The following is an 18,595-nucleotide window of genomic DNA, read 5'->3' on the forward strand; positions in this document are numbered from 1 at the left end:
TGTCATTATCAGAACATCACAGAAATCATCTGCATGTCAGATTTAACATGTTCTCTTCCTAGATTTAACATGTTCCCTCCATTTTTGAGCTGGCCATGTAACTAAGAGGCTGTTTCTTCTCTGTTACAGCTGTATGAAAAAGTTGCTCTTTTCCTGACAAATTTAGGTAAGTAATGTTAAATATAAAATTGAATAATATTGTACTTATTTATTGGTCCATAGACCATGATAAAATTCAAAATGTCTGCATAAATATGAAAAATCCTAATTAATCTGCAATCTATAGGAATTAATGTTTTTCTTATGTTTGTAAAAAGAAAGTATATAAACTAAACTACTGTGCCATTTAACCAGTGGTGATAACAGTCATCCACCTTTGTTCTTGTTTCAACCCCCTACCATCTAAGAATGTAAACAAATTGTTTACTATAAGTACATGTAGAATTTTTACCTTCGAAGAAAAGACATGAGTTTTCAGACAGACTTAGCACTCACAACCTCCAGGGTTTGTAAACATGGAAAAGGGGAGCCACTTCTAGAAAACAAATTCATAGCTTAAAACTAAGGTGCTGATTGGCTATCAAACATCTGCCTTTAAGAAGGGCAGTAAGGAGGGAAAATGACGAGGTGAATCATCAACTCTACCTACACCTAAACTACATGACGTTCTAAATTTCAGTGATCCTTTCAGCTCACTTGCAAAGGCAGTCTTTATGCTAGAGCAAGGAAACATGTTTTCTAAGGAGAACATCCACTCTCAATGGGGTAACAACAGGCTGTCATTCATATACCCACGGCTCAGACAGGATCTGTGAAGATCCTCGTATATTATCCTGATATATTTGGAAGATTGCAGTAGTTGGGGGCAATTGGCAAGGGCTCCTTAATGTCAAGAAGCCTGAAATGAGACTCTGGCTGAAGGCCTATTAAGCAAACCACATTATTGCACATATACAAGTGGTTTGAGGAGGTTATTTTGAGCTCCTGAAAACCAGTGTACATTGATGATGCTCAGTAAATTATTTTGTACCAGACAGACAGATGTTGATGCTTTGATGCTCAAAGGAAACAACTGATTTTAGCTTCTCACAGGGCTTTTCTACATCTGTGTAGAAAAGAATTCTATTCATTTCTTAGTAAACTGAGAGTCCTCATTTGTATGCTGTAGTTTTAAAATATTTTTGCTATCCTGTATCCATGGAGAAGATATCTGCTAGCTACAGCTGGGAAATATGACTTTCAAGTTTGTGAATTGTACAAGCTATATCCTGACAGCCTGGGGACAGACAGTAAGATATATTCTAGAGACCTTGAAGCCTGATTATTTTCTGTTAGGTTGTCATCAAGGTAGGTCTGCTTTTTGCAGAAAGCACTTGTATGAAAATTCAGCAGGTCAAGTTTTTTCGATTCTGTTCAGATGGTTTTGTGATTTTTATTCTGGTGGCCAAAGGAACTGATTTGATTTGAATTATCTTTATCAGTGTAATAAGCTCAAAGTAGAACTGGCAGCAAAAGTACATTGAAGACATTGAGGATGTCCTTCTTCAGCTTTTGCACGACCTTTTTCAGAACTCACATCTGTGCTCCTCCAGAGCATCACCATTGTCTCTGATGGGCATGTGAGCAAAGCTTCAGCTGCAGCAGCCTTGTTATAGTCAAACTTGTCCTTCCTGCAGACTGGCATCTAATGAAAGGACAGCTCCAAGTAAAGAGAATCAAGTTTATTGCTTTTTCTGTACTTCTAGTACTTTACTGGAGGCTGCTTGGGAAGCAGTATATGATTACTATCATTTTGATACTCAGAATCAGCATTAGTAACTCCACTTCTCTGATTACTCCTGTTCACAGGAATGGTCAGCTAACAACAAGCTCCTGCCAGCTGGAAAGTAGTTCCAGAATATGGAACTGGTGTGTTGGCATGGACATTGTTTTGTTAACTTCTGTCTTGATATTTCTTGAGATGGAGAATAAGGAACAGTACCCAAAGACAAGAATATGTCTTCCCCTTTCCTGTTAGCCCTAGCCCATCCACTGAAAAATTTTTTCTTCGATTTTTGTGACAAGCTCCCTGGGACAAGGAAGGGGAGTCATGCAGCAGCACTCCTCTGATATATGTGGGCAAATCCATGAAACAGAATCACTAGGAGGATTTTCTTCAGTTCAGTGTGGCATCTCTAACAAAAAGGCATTTAAATAGCTTTGGTGAAGTGGCAATATCATTATGGTAGGATACAGAAAATTATACAAGAGAGGAGCCTGAGCCTGTAAAGACCACTTAAATACAGGTGGGATGTTTAATATATACATTACCTTGACCACTTTCTTACAGTCTTGGGGGAACACACATATATATGCAGACACCAGAATAGATTTCTAAGTCTCTACAAGCTCACTTGCTGAATCCTGCTTCTGGGTACAATTTCCTCTGCCAGGTTATATTTTGAAAACAGCAGGCTAATTTACAAATATCTTGCCAGCTCTTACAGCTGTGTGCAGCCTTTGTGCCAAGGGAAATTGATAATCTGAATAAGCTTCTGAAACTCTGATCATTTTCTTCACAGAGCAGCCTCGTACAGAATCGGAGTGGGAGAACAGCTTCACTCTGAAAATGTTTCTTTTTCAGTTTGTCAATCTGAACAGCTCTACCTTTTATATAGCATTCTTCCTTGGAAGGTAGGAATGATGTCTGCACACTCATATGTGCAAAATGAAGTAGAGAGAAGAAATAAAATTGTTTGTAATGAAACAAAATGGACCATATTATCACACATATCAAAATGCAAATTCCAGCAGAACAGATTGCAGTTTTGTACTCCTTTCAAAAGCCCAGAAACAGATGCAGTTTTCATTTCCTATCACCACATGGTCTCAATATTAACTTAACAATTTCACTATTGGAAACAGATGCATCTCACAATACTATACATGCAGGTCATTTCACTCTGGTTTTATGTGTCTTATTTGTACACATAAATAAAGGATAGGATAGGATAGTTCAGTCGGAAGGGACCTGCTCTGATTACATGATCTGAACTGTTAAGAGTGAGTTATGAGCTATCATTTGAGGCAGGGGTTTCCACATATATATCTATTATATATTATATTTTTATTTTATATTTTATATACATGTATTTTTGTGTATTTATGTGTCTATCTAAGTATATATTATTTGTTTATCTCTTCCTGGTAGTCTCCTAAAAAAGGACCTTTTTAGTAGAGAAGGTTTGAGTGGAAGAATCCATTAGTATGGATTATTTACATATGGGAAAAACTTTGGGGGAAAACACAGGAGAATAGTTAGAAAATTATGTTTTTTACTTAAAACTAAAATTTTCACTGATTTCACAGGAAGGCAGACATCACAGAGCATTTTATGTTGTAAGGAAATGGACTGGCAGTTGAAAGCCATTTTCCAAACTGATGTGAGCAGTTTTAGTCAGATTTTCCCTCTGCTCTGCCTGTGTTGAATATCTAACAGCAGAGCAATGGTATTGAAACAAAACTGCAGCAAAAATATCTGTAGTCCTTCATGAGGATTATTCCAGGAATACCCATAAAACTTTTTACAGCATAACATCTTTTATAGTTACACCAGTCACATTAAGATAACACCAGATTAAAATTAGAGTGTGAGCTTTCTTGTACTACTGTGAACAGACTGCTGACACAACATGGTTGATCTATATTCCTGTGTTAAAGATTTACAGGACACCCTGGTGCCTACTTAAGGCTGATAAACCGGTGGAGGCTGGAAGAGGTGAGTGTTTGATAGCTGCATGCTGATTGATCTGCTGCCCACAGATGCCATGGATGCAAGCAGAAGCAGACACAGAAATCTGCCCAGGCAGTTTTGAGTGTGTTATTGGGTTTTCAGTATATATATATATGTATTTCCTTTTCAAGGCTAGCAGTTCTAGTGTTGGCATCACATTCAAACAGTGGTATCAGATGGTTTAAAGATTCCTCACATTGGAAATATTTTATCCTTGGAATGAATCAAAGTCAAATACAAATGTGACAACTTTTTTCTTCAAAAAAAGTCCTTTCTTCTCAGTTTTTCTAGCCTTGAAGATCAGAGAGCTAAAATAATAAAGTAATGAATGAAAAATCCAGACACATAAAATGTATGTGAAATTTGACCAAAACAACTAAACAAACTTCCCAAACAAGCTACTGGCATAATGTCTCATGTCTATAAAATCAAATTAATATGAAAAGCAATGAGAGTTTGGCTTTGCAAGTAACTCAAGGAACCAATTCCATTTTATTTATTTTTTTAAATAAATACATTCAGAATTCAAAGCCCATTTGACAGTTATAGGAGGTGAACAGAAGCAGTTTCTGGACCAGTCATTTACTTTCCAGTGCTGCTATGTGCACGCTGAAATCCTGTGGTTTCTCTCCTGCTTTACAGATGAATAATTGAAACAGCTTTGCAGATAAATGACAAATGGCAAGTGGAAAATGCCTGCCAGCTTGAATTTTCAAACATATCTGGATACATAAATATTTTGGTTAATAAAGGGCCATTCAAATATTAGCAAAACAAACAAAAGGATTTGAATTTTAATAAAAACATCTTAATTTTGTTGAGAATTCTGTTAATTCAAGGGAAGAATCTTTGATAAATAGGCCAACAGAATTTTGCTTAACATCCCTCCAAAATCTGTCTGGAGCTGAGCTGACTTGCTGCTGTCAAAAGAAAACAGTTCTTGTCTTCCTTCCTCACTCTGAGACTTGCTCCTTCCTCTTCCTCTGCATTGGTTCTCACTTGTCCAGCCCTGTGAGAGCTATTCAGTTCATTGTATCAGCAGTAAACTTCCTTTTTCTGGCTGAATCAGTCTTCTGCTGATTCAATGGGCTGATTCATTTCACAGAGGGATCAGAGAACATGGAAAGAGACTCATCTTTGTGCAAGAGAAGAGATGGAAGGAAAAAAGAGCAAGGTGCAACAGGAGGTGTTACAGGTTGGGTTAGTTGCTGGTGGAAGCTACTCTGAGTAGTCCCTGTTTAGCTTTTCTTAGAGAAAAAAAGAGTTCAATAATAAAAAAAAAGATCTAATAATGAAAAAGTTATTGACTATATCTCTGCTAGGTCTTATTAGAAATAACCTGCTTTAGAATACCATGTCAGATATTCCTCTAATACCCCTCTCTTCACCTGTCAAATTTTGCCAAGTCTAAGACATTTAGTTACACTAGTCCAGTGTCTATGGACATGCTCAGACCACAGTTTATGTATTATTGATGTTATGGTTGTAATATTGCTGCTACTTCATTTACACTGCACCCACCTCTCTCAGGGTATATTCATTCATGTGAACGATTCCTAAAAACAGAAGGATGATGATTTAGTAATACTGAGAGAGAAGAAAAACAAAACAAAACAAAACAAAAAAACTAACAAAAAAACCCAAATCCCCCCAGAAACAACAAAAAACCCCAACCCTGTCACTCTGTTAATCTAAAGAGATGCTAAATTAGGTCAGCAGACCTCAGCAATGATCCATGTTCTGAGAGCTGGATAATGAAGTATGTATAAGAAATTAATGTCTCATTTTATTCCAGGTCATAATTAATTTTTCTCCCTAAAAGTTAGAGAGAAATAATTCCAGTTCTGTGGCAGTGATTTGTTTGACATATCTATAACACCCAAGATTGTAAAATACAGTTTGAACGACACTGTTTGGATCTGCAAAGTAGAGAACTTTTCATGTCTTTCTGTTTTTTCCAATACCAGATAAAAAATTACCTAAATTTGTACTATCTGAAGATCTCTCCCAAAAGCAGCACCACTGCTTCAGGGTCTGGAGTCACTGCTAAAGCAAGCAAGCACTCAGCAAGAAACACTAAGAATTGTTGCTCAGCAGTGAGAGATTTTTAGTTCTTCAAGAAGAGAACAGCTTTGCATGGTCTATTCAGCAGTAGATGTTAAATAGTACGCAATTAATAGTTCTAGGTCTATCCTCTAGGCATAAACTGTTTGGTTTATGTGCAGCTAGGAGGAAATCTCTCTTCATTCTTTGACTTGATGCACAGTCACCCTCCCCAAAAGCAATTGAAATCAATGGAGAAACTTGGTGGCCTTTGCCCCTGCCCTGCCCACAGTTGCACAGCACATTAGAAGCACTGCTGTGAAAACTGCATTGGTTTCAGCTGACTCTGACCTCTGCAGAGAATTAGGTGATAAGCTTAAAGTGCTGACAGTATGATACAGTGTCATCTGTTCCCATGAGTTTACTCTTCTTTCAAAAATAAGGAGAATGCATGTAATTCTCTTTTAGTAAATGATCCAGTATCATTTATAGCATTAATAAATGCTTTAAAACTCATTATAATTCTTGTTTAACATTTTTTCTTTTTTTTTTTCTGTAGTGCCACCCTAGTGGATGCCTTATTGATCTCTGTATGCAAATGGGCATTATAATGGTGTTAAAGCAGACATGGAATAATTTCATGGAATTGGGATATCCGTAAGTAAATATAATACCTATGCTTCTGTAGGTCACAGAATATTAAGTTTATGTTTTCCTTACCACCAGTTAATAAAAGCAGGATGCAGTAGTCATTAGAACAGAAAATCTCCCCAAGGATACAGAACTCCAGACATATAGATGATGTTTGGGGCTTTTTTTCCAGACTGGACACAGTTTGCAGAAGTGAAAGTGTAATATAAATATTAACAAATAAGTAATACATGGGAAGTACTTTATTTTGTTAAATTGTATTCTGTGTTCTTAAACTCCTTAAAAAATACTGTGTGACTACTATGTTGCTTACATAAAAAATATTATATGTATCATTTCGTAACTATACTAGTAAGGTCTAAATTCTGTTTCTTGTTGGGTGACAAAAGATGTCTGAAAGAGCAGGTATGAGCTAGAAAAAATGCACTGCTGGCACATACACTCTGAAAGATAGAAAAATGACTGGTATGTAGACAAGTTCCCTTGCGATTTTCAAGGTAACATGAAGCTGTGCCCTAGCTAAAAGGTTGGAAATTACTCATTTCTTATTGGTTTATTCCTTATTGATTAGTATTTAATGAGCATGTTTAATATGATTAATATAGGTTTAATATGATCAGTGTAGTTTATGCTAGAGAGAGTGTGGATGGTCATCAAGGGAAATTAGCAAGAGTGAAAATCTAAGAGAGAGCTGACACTGTCAGAAAGTTTGCCCTTGTGAAGTTCAGAGGGATTTGCTATTTCTCCATCCTTCCTGGGCCTAGCACTCCTTGTCAGTATTTTGCAGCTGTTAGGGCTGCAGGGATGGGCAGGAGGGAACAGTAGCAGAGTATTGATCCTTCTCTTTCCATTCCCTACCACTTTTGCCAGTTTTCACTAGAACTTTCTGCTTTCTATTAATACAGATTTTGAAACTTAACAAAGAGCACAGAAGAGAAATAAAAGAATGTGATTGATAGAGATAGGAGGAGATTGTTTAAGAACAAGTGGTTTAATAGGAATAAACTGCTTCAGGTGAAATGAATCTTCTCTTCAGAGTCACAAGGAAAACCACAATATAAAAGACACGGTCACAACACTGTGAAACGCTTCAACTTATTCTGATGAGAGATGTGTTTGCTCTCCAGACCCTTCAGTCCATCTTCTAGCCCTGAAATGCTGCAAGCAGATGCATTTCCTTTTTGTGTGAAAAACACCTTTCTACTAAGAGCTTGATGGCAGCCAACACAATGTGGATGGCCAGAGGACTTGGAGGCAGCCCTGCACTCTGTACCTGAATTCAGTTGAGCTGCACTCAGTTTCACCTACACTTCTTTAAGGAAGACAGGAAAAGCTGTAATCTTCCTGATGAATTACGTAAATGGAAACATAATCTTTGAGATTCAAGAAAACAAGCAGCTGTCCAAACCCTTACCCAAATCTAATGACTATTGGCAGTCACTTTGCACCATTCACAGACCAGACCAGGCCACTGTGAGGGGAAGAAGTGAAGCATTGTCAGGAAAAGGACTGAAGTATTTGGGTGATCTATCATGCTTTTTCTTACTGAGACAAAGTGGCCAACCACAACTTCAGAGAAAATCTGTCATTGTGATGAAAATCTGTCATTTGGGGTTTTTTTGCTCTCTACAGTAACTCTTAACTAGTGTCCTTTGTTGGCCATACCAGTGCAACTCCCTGAAAAGGTGTTTATTTCAGATGTGAGAATTCATTTCACTTTTGGCTCACTGCCTTTCTCAGTGCTCTTACACATGCATTTCTTTGGGAACAGTATCTTCCCCCTGAGGTCCAGTACAGGTCCCCCATTTCTTGAGATGGAGGTAGCTTCTACGTCAGCCATCCATCTCTCAGCCACCATGGTAGTTCAGACATTTCTTTCTGCCTCTTTCTCCTCTGAATATTTGGCTGCAGACACCATTCAGGTTTCCTTTTCCCTCCCAGGATTGCCCAGAGACTGTTACCCTGCACTCTGTAGAGCCATGCAGAGATGCAGGGTCACACACAGAGGAAAGAATCCAGCAGCATTATTACCACTCTTATTTACTGAGCTCAGCTATCTCCACGCAGCACTGCATTCTGCCACATAAACAAACCATGAGGTGATTTGCCATTCTGTGCAGAGAAAAATAAGTAAATAATACTGAAAATATGTCAAAATCCTTTCATTGTTTTAACAACATATAGGCTGGGATTACAGCTCATCAGCTGCATCTGTTTTCATACCTATTATGCTGTGTCATCATCCACGTGTATTACCAATGCTCCGTTTTCCTGTACATTGGGAAATGAATTTTGCAGCATATGTTGTGCCCACTTAAGCTATTCCAATTTTGTGATAAATAGCCATTCATATTCTTTACTTTGTTTCTTTTCTTTAATTTAAAATGTAGGCTAATTCAAAACTGGTGGACCAGGAGGAAACTACAGCAAGAGTATGGCACACAGGGAAAAACAAGCTTCCCACAGTGGGAAAAGGACTATAATCTGCAGCCTATGAATGCTTATGGACTCTTTGATGAATACCTAGAAATGAGTATGGCTCTAACCTTCATTCTCTCTCTTTCACTATATTTTAATGTTGTTGGTATTTTGTTGATGTGGGCTGGTGAATTCTTTTAATTATCACTATATGAAGCTAAGGAGACTGCAAAAAGGTTTCATTCTCACAGGTCAGGTGAGGAATGGGAGTCAGTTTTGAAGAACCAAACCAATGTAGTTAAGCACGCTGATGATGATTTGCTAACCTCCCATTTATGAAACATTTCCCATTCTGGATTTGTTTCTCAAAACCAGAGCCCAGTTCTTTATCTGCGTACATTTCTGAAGAACTTTGCTGTTATTTTCTAAACAAGTTGTCCTGTGTTTTTCCTTTGAAGTGTGTGGTACAGACCAGCATGCTTATTTATGTTTAAAATCCTCCCTCATTTACTACCTCACATGAACAAAGTAACTTACTGCCAAGAAGGCATTGCTCTATCAAGAGGAGAGAGGAGAATAACTGCTCAAAAAAAGATATTAAAAAAAATGAACTTTTGCCCTATGTGACTAAACTGCATATGTCATGATTGGTTTTTCCTTTTCTGCCTCACACAATTCTTTTCAAATTAATGGGAAATCTGATACTCTGAAAACCTACCTCTAGAAACTTAAACAGAATTTCAAACTGTTTCCCATCTGAACTATTAAAAAGAATGCATTCATCCCTAATCTTTGCAAGTATTGAGAGATCCTAGCTGATGCTGGAGTAAAAATGTCCCTTTCTAAAAGCGCAGTTTGTCCCCTTCAGAACTTCATTCCAAATTACAAAATTTACATCGTGCTGTTCATTCTAGGGGTTTTTTACTCTTTCTTCTAACTTATGACAAGGACTTGCTGTAAAATTGCCACTAGACCATTATATAGTAGGACATATGAGAAGTGTCTGTATACTTTGTATATACTGCTTATTTGCATACACTCTTTGGTATTTTAGACCTTGGGATTGGATCCTAACTGTTATTCTGTGATATTTCCTTTTTTTTCCCCCCAGTTCTTCAGTTTGGGTTCACAACCATTTTTGTGGCAGCTTTTCCACTGGCACCACTTCTGGCCTTACTAAACAATATTATTGAAATTCGGCTTGATGCTTACAAATTTGTTACTCAGTGGAGAAGACCTTTAGCTTCAAGAGCCAAAGATATAGGTGAGCTCTTTGTTAAGAGGTGTTTGTTATATATATGTGTTATTCATCAAAGCTTTGACCACTTCAAGTAAGAGCAGATTAAGGTATTGTCAGTCATCTTCCCAATTAATAATACACCCCTTGACTGTTCAAAAAAACTTCAAGTATCTGATGCCAATCAACTTATGCAATTAATAGTCTATGATCTTTTAATGATTTTCTGGAGGATTTAACAGCCAGGGTGTAAAGTGATCAGTGTCCTCTGCAGGTGCTTTTTTATGGCAGACACACTGTGCCAACACAGGCTGCTGCTCAACTTGAAGACAATAACCAGACATATCAGATGAAACATGCAAGTCAAGTTAAAGTGGCCACCATCCTGTAAGGAACCTGTATGATTTATGTTTATCTGGCCAAAACCAAGCTCCCCTGTGACTCAGGGGCCATGCCCACCAGGTCCCTGGTGGGTCAGACAGGGTGGGTCTGGATCCCAGCAGACAAACTTGCTCTCAGAGAGTCACATCTGCATTGCTAAACACAAGGTCCACACAACCTGAGGTCATCCAGCCACACACTATTGCAAAGGATCTCTGAACTTATTTTGACTACAAATCTCTTCTGTCCTTGCAGTATGCAAAAGCACAACACCTTTAGGAAGAACTCAGAAACAAATTCATCTGCCCAGCACTGAATCCCTGGTGTTTTCAGAGGGGCAAATAGGAAACCTCAGTAACTTAACCAACAATATTGCAAAAATCCATAGCCCACACCAAGAAATAGCAGAAGCTCAGGTTTTGTGCTCTTAGAACATTATACCATGTGCCTAAAGTCTGTGTCTGATTAAAGCTTTGAATGAGAACAGTGTGGGTTCTGGCACAAGCCTGGACAACAGCCATACATGGTATACACTAAGACATAATTTGTAAAAAAACCAGTTCTATACTGTAATTAATAGAAGCACAGAAGAATACTTTTTTTTTTCATGTTGATTCAGATGTGATTTCTCAAAATAAATTGCATTCTAGCAAAGTTTCAGGGGCAATTCAATGCCTCATTAAATCAATGGGTATGTCTAACCTTCCTTTGGTGCGATTCACAGTGATGAGGTCTCACTGTTCAATAAGAAAATTTATTTTTACTCAGTGACTCTTGGATAAAAACTACATAAAAACACCTTGTGAAGTGGAGGAAACTACTTCAGATCATGCAGTATTTCAGGCACTTTGGCTCTTGTTTTTCCTGGAGCAAACATGCTGTCCTTGTTGAACAGGCATCTGGTACGGGATCCTGGAAGGCATTGGAATTCTTTCAGTTATCACAAATGCATTTGTTATAGCAGTGACATCAGATTTCATCCCTCGCCTTGTTTATGCCTACAAATATGGACCCTGTGCTGGCCAAGGAGAAGCAGGACAAAAGTAAGGCTTTTCTTTTGGAGGGGGGAACAGATGTGCATGAAAATCACTTAGTACTTGAATAGATGCAGTATAACTATGTTCTGATTCCACTAAACCAAATGTATTGTTTGTGTTTAGGTAACAGGTACCAGATACCATAGGTACTGATGCTCTGCATATTCACAGAATGGATTGCTGAGTGACTGTGATCCATGAGGTTACTTCAAGGCAAACATGGCAGAGCTATTTCAGAGATTTTGTGTGTGTGACAGGATGCTGCCCAAGCTGTACTTCCCAGCTGGTAGTACATGGATATAATACTCGTTTTTTTCTGAAGCAATGCTGATATGAATCAGTAAAGAATTGTTGAGCATCTTAAACTTGTACACTGGGGAGTTTCCTGATGTAATATTCAGCATGTATTACTTTAAAAAGTAATGTCTAGCAAGAGGAAGAAATTTCCAACTAATACATCAATATATACTCACAGAGGAAAGCAATTTGTTTTTCTTCTAAAACTAGAGTTCTTAGATTAAATCTTCCAGGAGACATTTGTGATCTGAATCCCTGCTGCCTAAGTGGATTTTCTCTCAGTGTTGCTAAACACTGAGATTATTTTAGCACGTGCACACTACCAGGAAGCATGAGATAGTTACTGCATGGCCACTTGTGAAATCTCAGCTGCTGTGCTCTGGGAAGGTCACTGAATCCAGCCAAACACAGACACAGTTTGCAAATGCTCTAGCAGTGCCATTAGCAAGGAACCCTGCTGTACAAAGAAACCCAGGCTAAACAGTAGACAGGGACAGAGAGCTTGCATTCTGCTATTGGACATATGGTAGATTGATTTTTTTACTCCCTGCTGCAGAAAGTGAGTTCATCTGTTGCTGCTTTTTTGACATCTTTTGACTGTCAATACATTTAATCATGCTGACAGAAGAAGGGCATCTGGTGTGGCAGCTCCTGATTAGCAGACCTGCCAACTCCTGTCCTGCAAGGATTTGGGCGTTTTAGCTGGGGCTAGGAAGGATGTTCTGTTTACTTTCATGAAGAGTTCAAATCCCTTCAGGGGCAAAGTGGTCTGGTGCCAGTTGTTCCTGAGCATGTGCCTCTGCTCTTGCCATTATAAAGATCTACAGGACATTGGGGCACTATAAGCAACTCTTATTGCTAAGGAAAGCATAAGGAAGGATTTTCTAAGGACCATTGTGGATGAAAAACAATACCTTTAGAAATATTTCTCTTAGGACTCAAATATGACTCAGTGGCTTTGAAACTAGTTCTGCACAGGGGAAGTAGTTTGGCTCACAGTTTGGCTCTTATCTTCTTTTCACAAACCTCTAGTACAATGTTTTCACACTTCTGCTTTCACACTTCATTTCTAGATGAAGCTGTCAGGTAGTAATATTTTGAAGGAGCTAACGTGTATTTAAACTGTTTATGTCAGCATTCTGAATAATGTTATTAGTAAGTACTGTTACAAAAGCAGGAAGATATTCAGAAATCCACAGGAATAGTGAGTTTTCTCAGATTAAGGAGTGAAGACCCTCTGTTATTGAATAGCTTAAAAGAGAGAGGGACTCTTTTCTTTCAAAAAACATCTGTAGGTATTAGATCCACATGACACACAATGATACTAGAAAAATACTGGAATTAAATTAAGTTCCAAATGTAATCAGTATGGAGACATAGCCAGATGGCGTTTGAATATAATTTCTCAAACACTGTCAAGTCCATATTTAGGAAAACCCAACCCAAAACCAAATCCCCCAACCCTTACTGTGCATTATACTCTACACCAAGATACATATTGTGTCTACCCTTACCTGTGTTTGGGCAGTGCAGCATGACCAGCACAACACATTTTGGTCAGATCTCTTCAGCTTTACTAACACAAACTTGACACCCACAGCCCTTCAACAGGGGATAATTTCTCCTACTCAGTATTCTCTAAATTTTGCCTGGCCCTCACAGTGTTCAGTCACGCTGGGATCTTCTAGAACAGAGTTCCTCTGATCAACTGGGCATTTTCTAAAAAGCTGTTTAAGTGTACTATCTTTCCATCTGATTTAGTGTCCCTTGTGCTAGTACCATGAGTGTAGCAGTGGGAATATTTTGATTATCTTCCTAACACTCCTCATTATTTTCTCTGCCCCTATTGTTCACCATTTAGGTGACTTTTCAAAAGTAACTAGTCCCAATCTTCACCATTCCTTCTCCCATAGAAATCTACCATTGCTTCACGTTTATTGTTCATCTGACCTACTTTAGCATTTCTTTTATATTGCTTCACCATCCCTTTCAAATATTAATAAGCACCAAAATTGTACTTTTGGATTTTATGAAACCCAAAGGACATCCTCCTGGGTACAACAGTTTATGGAAAAACCTTGCTGTGTCCTGCTGACAGCATTTTGTCCCCTCTAGGTGTATGGTTGGCTATGTTAATGCCAGTTTATCAGTATTTCTGGTGTCTGACTTTGAAAACCGTTCAGAGCCAACATCAAATGGAAGTGAATTCTCTGGTTCACCATTAAAATATTGCAGGTAAGTTTCTGTTCAACATACTTCTCTGCTTTAGGAAATTGAAATAGAGAAGCATAATAATAAATCTGGAGTTGAAACTAAATTTTAGAAGTTAAAAATTGAAAGTTTTAACTGTGCTGTTCAGAGTCATGCTCTTCTTGGTACTGTTTCACTTTACCTGCATGATTCCTTCCTCAGATAAAAGAGAAGCCAAACAGTTGGTATCTGGAGGGTGTTCCTAATGCAGGATTTTTATGGTGTCATAGCTTGACTCAGACACAATCATCATGGATAAATATGGTATCAAAGGGCCAGTAATAGGTGCCTGATTACTTAGGTACCAGTGAGACCCAATTGTGATGAGATGATATCACAGGGCATGCACAGGAAGTCAAGGTTGCACAGGAGAGGCCACACTGAGGTGTTCCACAGGTCTGACAGACATAAACAGGCTCTGTCATAAGCTGGCTTTACGAAACCTCAAATCCAGCATTTCCAAATTGTGGAATGGGTAATATGTTTATGTCATTGTTTACTGGTGTAATTATTAGTAATAATCATATACTTGTGGTTTGAATCAAAAGAAGATGAGCAGTTAATCATCTGCACGTCTTTGTCCTCAACAACAGATTGGAGAAATTGCAGTCTGAGAAAAATCTGTAATGGCTGATTTGTACCTGAGTGAATTTGATGGCCAAAAACCCCAAGGGTCTACATAAAGGTCTTAAATAGTATCCCAACCAAAAATACCAAACAAATACAGCTACCATTTTTTAATTGCCATGTTACATTACAAGCATGAGACCTGGTAGCCTTTAGGAGATACACTTAGTCCCAGTATTTTTCATTGTAAAGAATTAAAAATCCTTTTATGAGTGCCTAAAGAACAAAAGATACTTTGTGATACCACAGAGGTCTGTGATACAGCAAAAGTCAGTGATACTTGCAATATTGTGATGTTTTTATGAATAGGAAGACTTTTGAGTGGTATAACATAATAAATGGGGGGAGGGGCATGAAGATGCTGCTCCTTCAATTTTAAGATGGAAATCCCACAATAAAAAAAAAAAAATTGTCTGCTCAATATCCCCTAAACAGAACACTATTAAATTTGGTGTGATAAATCTCCAAAAGATATATCTGTCCTTTTGGGAGACACTGAATTGTTGTGTATATCTACCCTTGAAAGAAAATTAACATCTTTCTTTATCTGAGTTTATCAGCTTCTTATCAAATTCCATTCTACTAAAGCATCATTTTAATTGCACTTCAGAGCAGATATTAATAGGGAGGTTAGGAAATATTATGTTCTACTGTGTAATTGTGTATTGTGTAGGCATTTTTCCAGGAAGGCAGTATGTCTGAAAAAAGTCCCAGTTAGCTTCTGGTTGCCTGGAACACAGATAGTGCTGTGCTATTCTGGTTGTTTATAAAAGGTTTCCCCATTTTTTCATGGGTAACAATGGATTCCTAGTGAATCCTAGGAAGTAGAATGCTTAGAATATTCTAAAACATCCTAAACTATGAAGTCAGAATGCTACTTGCACAAGGAAAGATCATCTCAGTTTTTAGAACTTATTCTAGAAATACTGTAATTTCTGAGAGATTTGATGCTAAGATGTCAAGACAGTTCATTTCAGTCTGTATAGCACCTTCTACAATGTAAGAAGGTGAAGCTTCATGGAGAAATACAGATTGTCATAGGGACTAAATAATGTTTATTTCTTTTATTCATCTGCATTTTCATTAGTTTCTTAAAACTAACTTAGTGATCAACCTGTATTATTTACTATGGTATTTTCAATATTTTTTTACAGTGGATTTTCTGTTCCATCTAGGAAACAGATGAAGAAACGAACAATTTTTACACTACTTTTAAATATGGTTTCCACAGTTCTATTTTAGAATTAACAAACTGGTAGTAAAAATGGACTCCAGAATATGTGACTTAAACAGATTCATGGTTTGTAAATACAATCTTGGAGTATTCCTGGATTCAACTCTCTCAAGAATTATCTACAGTTAAATTTTGGAGACCTAAATTCTTCTAAATAACACTATGAGAAAAGACAGGAGATCACTTTCTCACATGGTCCTCACCTCTTGATATACCAACAGGTGTAGTGCTGGCTCTGCTCAAGTCAGGATGAGTCATGTTTTACACCAGGGTTGGCCAACTAATTGATCAAGGGCCAGGTGGAATCCATGAGGCATTTTTATATGGATTTTGGGAGAACTATCAGGCTGACAAAACTGGGGACATTTATGGGTTCAAAATGTCCTTGAATAAAGGGAATAAAGTGTCCCTTAAATGAGCAGAGCATCTCACCCTTCTCCAAGTTCTGAGGAGATGCCTGAAAGGTACACGTTGTGCTGCCAAGGGAGATGCTGTAGGGTCAAAGCTCCTCCCATCCTCTGTATTTGTTTCAGGGGTTTTTCTTCAGACACTGGTTTGGGTCCTTTGTACCCAATTTTTATTAGAACTCCTGGAGTGCATCCTACTGGTAGGTTTCAGCTGAAAGTCAGTCCATCTGCATGAAGAAAAGCGTGGGAAGTGGAGGTGGTCAGCACACTTGCTTCAAAAGCAGGCACCTGACCTGAAATCAAGCCCAGCCTTTGAAGCACGCAGCATTAGAGTAACCTGTGCAGTTTGGACTGAGCTCATTTTTGGTGCAGAGAATGTAATGATCGAGAGGAGATAGGTTTTGGGTTTGCCTTCACCCAGGCAGCAGTGTAGAGGTTGCTAACTCCCACACTGTGCTTGTCTTTCAGGTACAGGGACTACCGGGACCCTCCGCACTCGCCTGTGCCCTACGGTTACACGCTGCAGTTCTGGCACGTCCTGGCAGCGCGCTTGGCCTTCATTATTGTGTTTGAGGTCAGTGCCCATCCAGGTGGCAGAACAAAAACAAAAAGAAAACTAATTTCCCTCTGAAGCTTTGCTTTGGGCTGATCTATGATGGCAGCTGTTGAGGTGGTTTTGTGGTTTTTGTCTTAGTTTCTTCTACTTATATCATGCTTTGTATTCTCGGCTTTGTTTTCTGAACAGTCATAGGAATGTAGGTTCTTATAGGAAAGGGCATATAACATTGAAAACTAGAGCAGTGATTTGCAAAGGGGGGAAATAAATGAAGCCTTTATTTCCTTTTTTAGTAATTTGTCTAGGTTGGGAAGGCATATGCTGACTGTTGCATGAGGATAGGGGTGAAGGAACATGAGAAAAAAATATTAAATCTGAGCAACTGAGAAGCAATAATAGTTAAAGTTACAGTATTTACACATCTAGCTTTTTTTCTTGTTTCTCTTTTTAATGCCTTTCATTCCTCCAGAATGGTTGGCATCACAAAGATGATGACAATGAAAAGGATTCAATATCTTTGTCTATGTTCATAATATTAGTTTTTACTGTCAGTATTTCAGCTGTCTTTAAGGCAAACCAAAGGAGATAATACCAACTTCACATGACTGGTGTTCCCATGCTGATTTTGAAAAAAAGAGCCAGAAGAGTAGACAAATAGGATAAGATTATTTACCGAAAAAAAAAAAAAGCAGTTTTTAAGGCCTAATTTCAAGAGCCTGAATATCCCCACCAGAATCCAGGAGCTCAACATTTCTTGAGCACAAGAAGTTTAAAATATCTTTTACACTGTGAAGAAGCCAAAGAAGGAACACATCATTTTAGAAAACATTTTACTCAATCCTCTGCTCTGAAATCATAGCAACAGGGCATTCAGCACACATATGGAAACTGTAGTCACCATACTGGCATATATGTAATGTTCATGAGCACATATTTCATTCTGACTCACAGAAGAGTGTAAATTCATTCTGAACTGAGCTTTCAACACACCTCTTTGGATAACACAACAGAAGCATTTGTGTTAGAGCAAAGGTGGAGAAGAAGCATTTTCTAGATTATTATTTCTATTCCTTGTGGCTCAGCAGAAGCCCAAGGACTTCAGCAAATTCCCCATGATTGCAATTTTCAGACCTCCCCAGGTGAAGGAATATGGCACTGCAAGTTGGGGTCTCTTTTTCCTTTACACTGGATAATTTATTAGTTTCCAAGGAGACCGTTTCTTCCATCATCTGTTCCACACTCAAGGAAATATTAAGGGAAAGAAAGAGAGAAAGATTTAATAGAGGCCTGTTGGGCTTAATCCCTTCTAGTTTCACGAGCAGTCAGTACTGAAAGTCAGGGTATGCCTCTCCAAAAAGAACTACAAGAATAGTCTTGGAAATTCAGCCTAAGAATTTTAAAGACTGAAGAGAGTCTGGCCTCTTGATACACACTTGACATAAAGGCAGCACAGCATAGGCACAAAGAGAAGTGAGGCAAGAAAAATGAGCCCTGTTCAAATCTCAGTGTCCAACCAAATGTGTGACCAACTGTGGAATAACTTTTAGTCTTACCAGGCACATCTGAGTTGACTTTGCTTTTTCTCAACCAAAGCCATAGGCTGGCTCATATCTGCCTCCCTCAACATGAGCCACTCTGTTTAGTGACACTACAAGCTGTCTCCTTAACTATATCTCTGGAATCAA

General features: G+C 38.2%; 1 protein-coding gene across 7 annotated transcripts in view; it reads left to right on the top strand.

Annotated features, from left to right (window-relative positions):
- Positions 1-18,595, top strand: part of ANO4 (anoctamin 4) — a 187,568-nt gene that overhangs the window by 164,145 nt on the left and 4,828 nt on the right. For all 7 annotated transcript variants that reach the window (XR_004981806.2, XR_004981807.2, XM_036400690.2 and 4 more), the window contains 9 exons: positions 130-166; positions 2,562-2,673; positions 3,700-3,757; positions 6,375-6,472; positions 8,857-8,999; positions 9,996-10,148; positions 11,398-11,545; positions 13,952-14,071; positions 16,823-16,928. Coding sequence is in view for 5 of the 7 variants with exons in the window: in XM_036400690.2 (XP_036256583.1) it covers positions 130-166; positions 2,562-2,673; positions 3,700-3,757; positions 6,375-6,472; positions 8,857-8,999; positions 9,996-10,148; positions 11,398-11,545; positions 13,952-14,071; positions 16,823-16,928 (975 nt within the window). In the remaining 2 variants the exon portion in view is untranslated. The remainder of the gene's footprint in view (positions 1-129; positions 167-2,561; positions 2,674-3,699; positions 3,758-6,374; positions 6,473-8,856; positions 9,000-9,995; positions 10,149-11,397; positions 11,546-13,951; positions 14,072-16,822; positions 16,929-18,595) is intronic.

Source organism: Molothrus ater, chromosome 5, assembly GCF_012460135.2.
Source record: "Molothrus ater isolate BHLD 08-10-18 breed brown headed cowbird chromosome 5, BPBGC_Mater_1.1, whole genome shotgun sequence".
NCBI classification, from domain to species: domain Eukaryota; kingdom Metazoa; phylum Chordata; class Aves; order Passeriformes; family Icteridae; genus Molothrus; species Molothrus ater.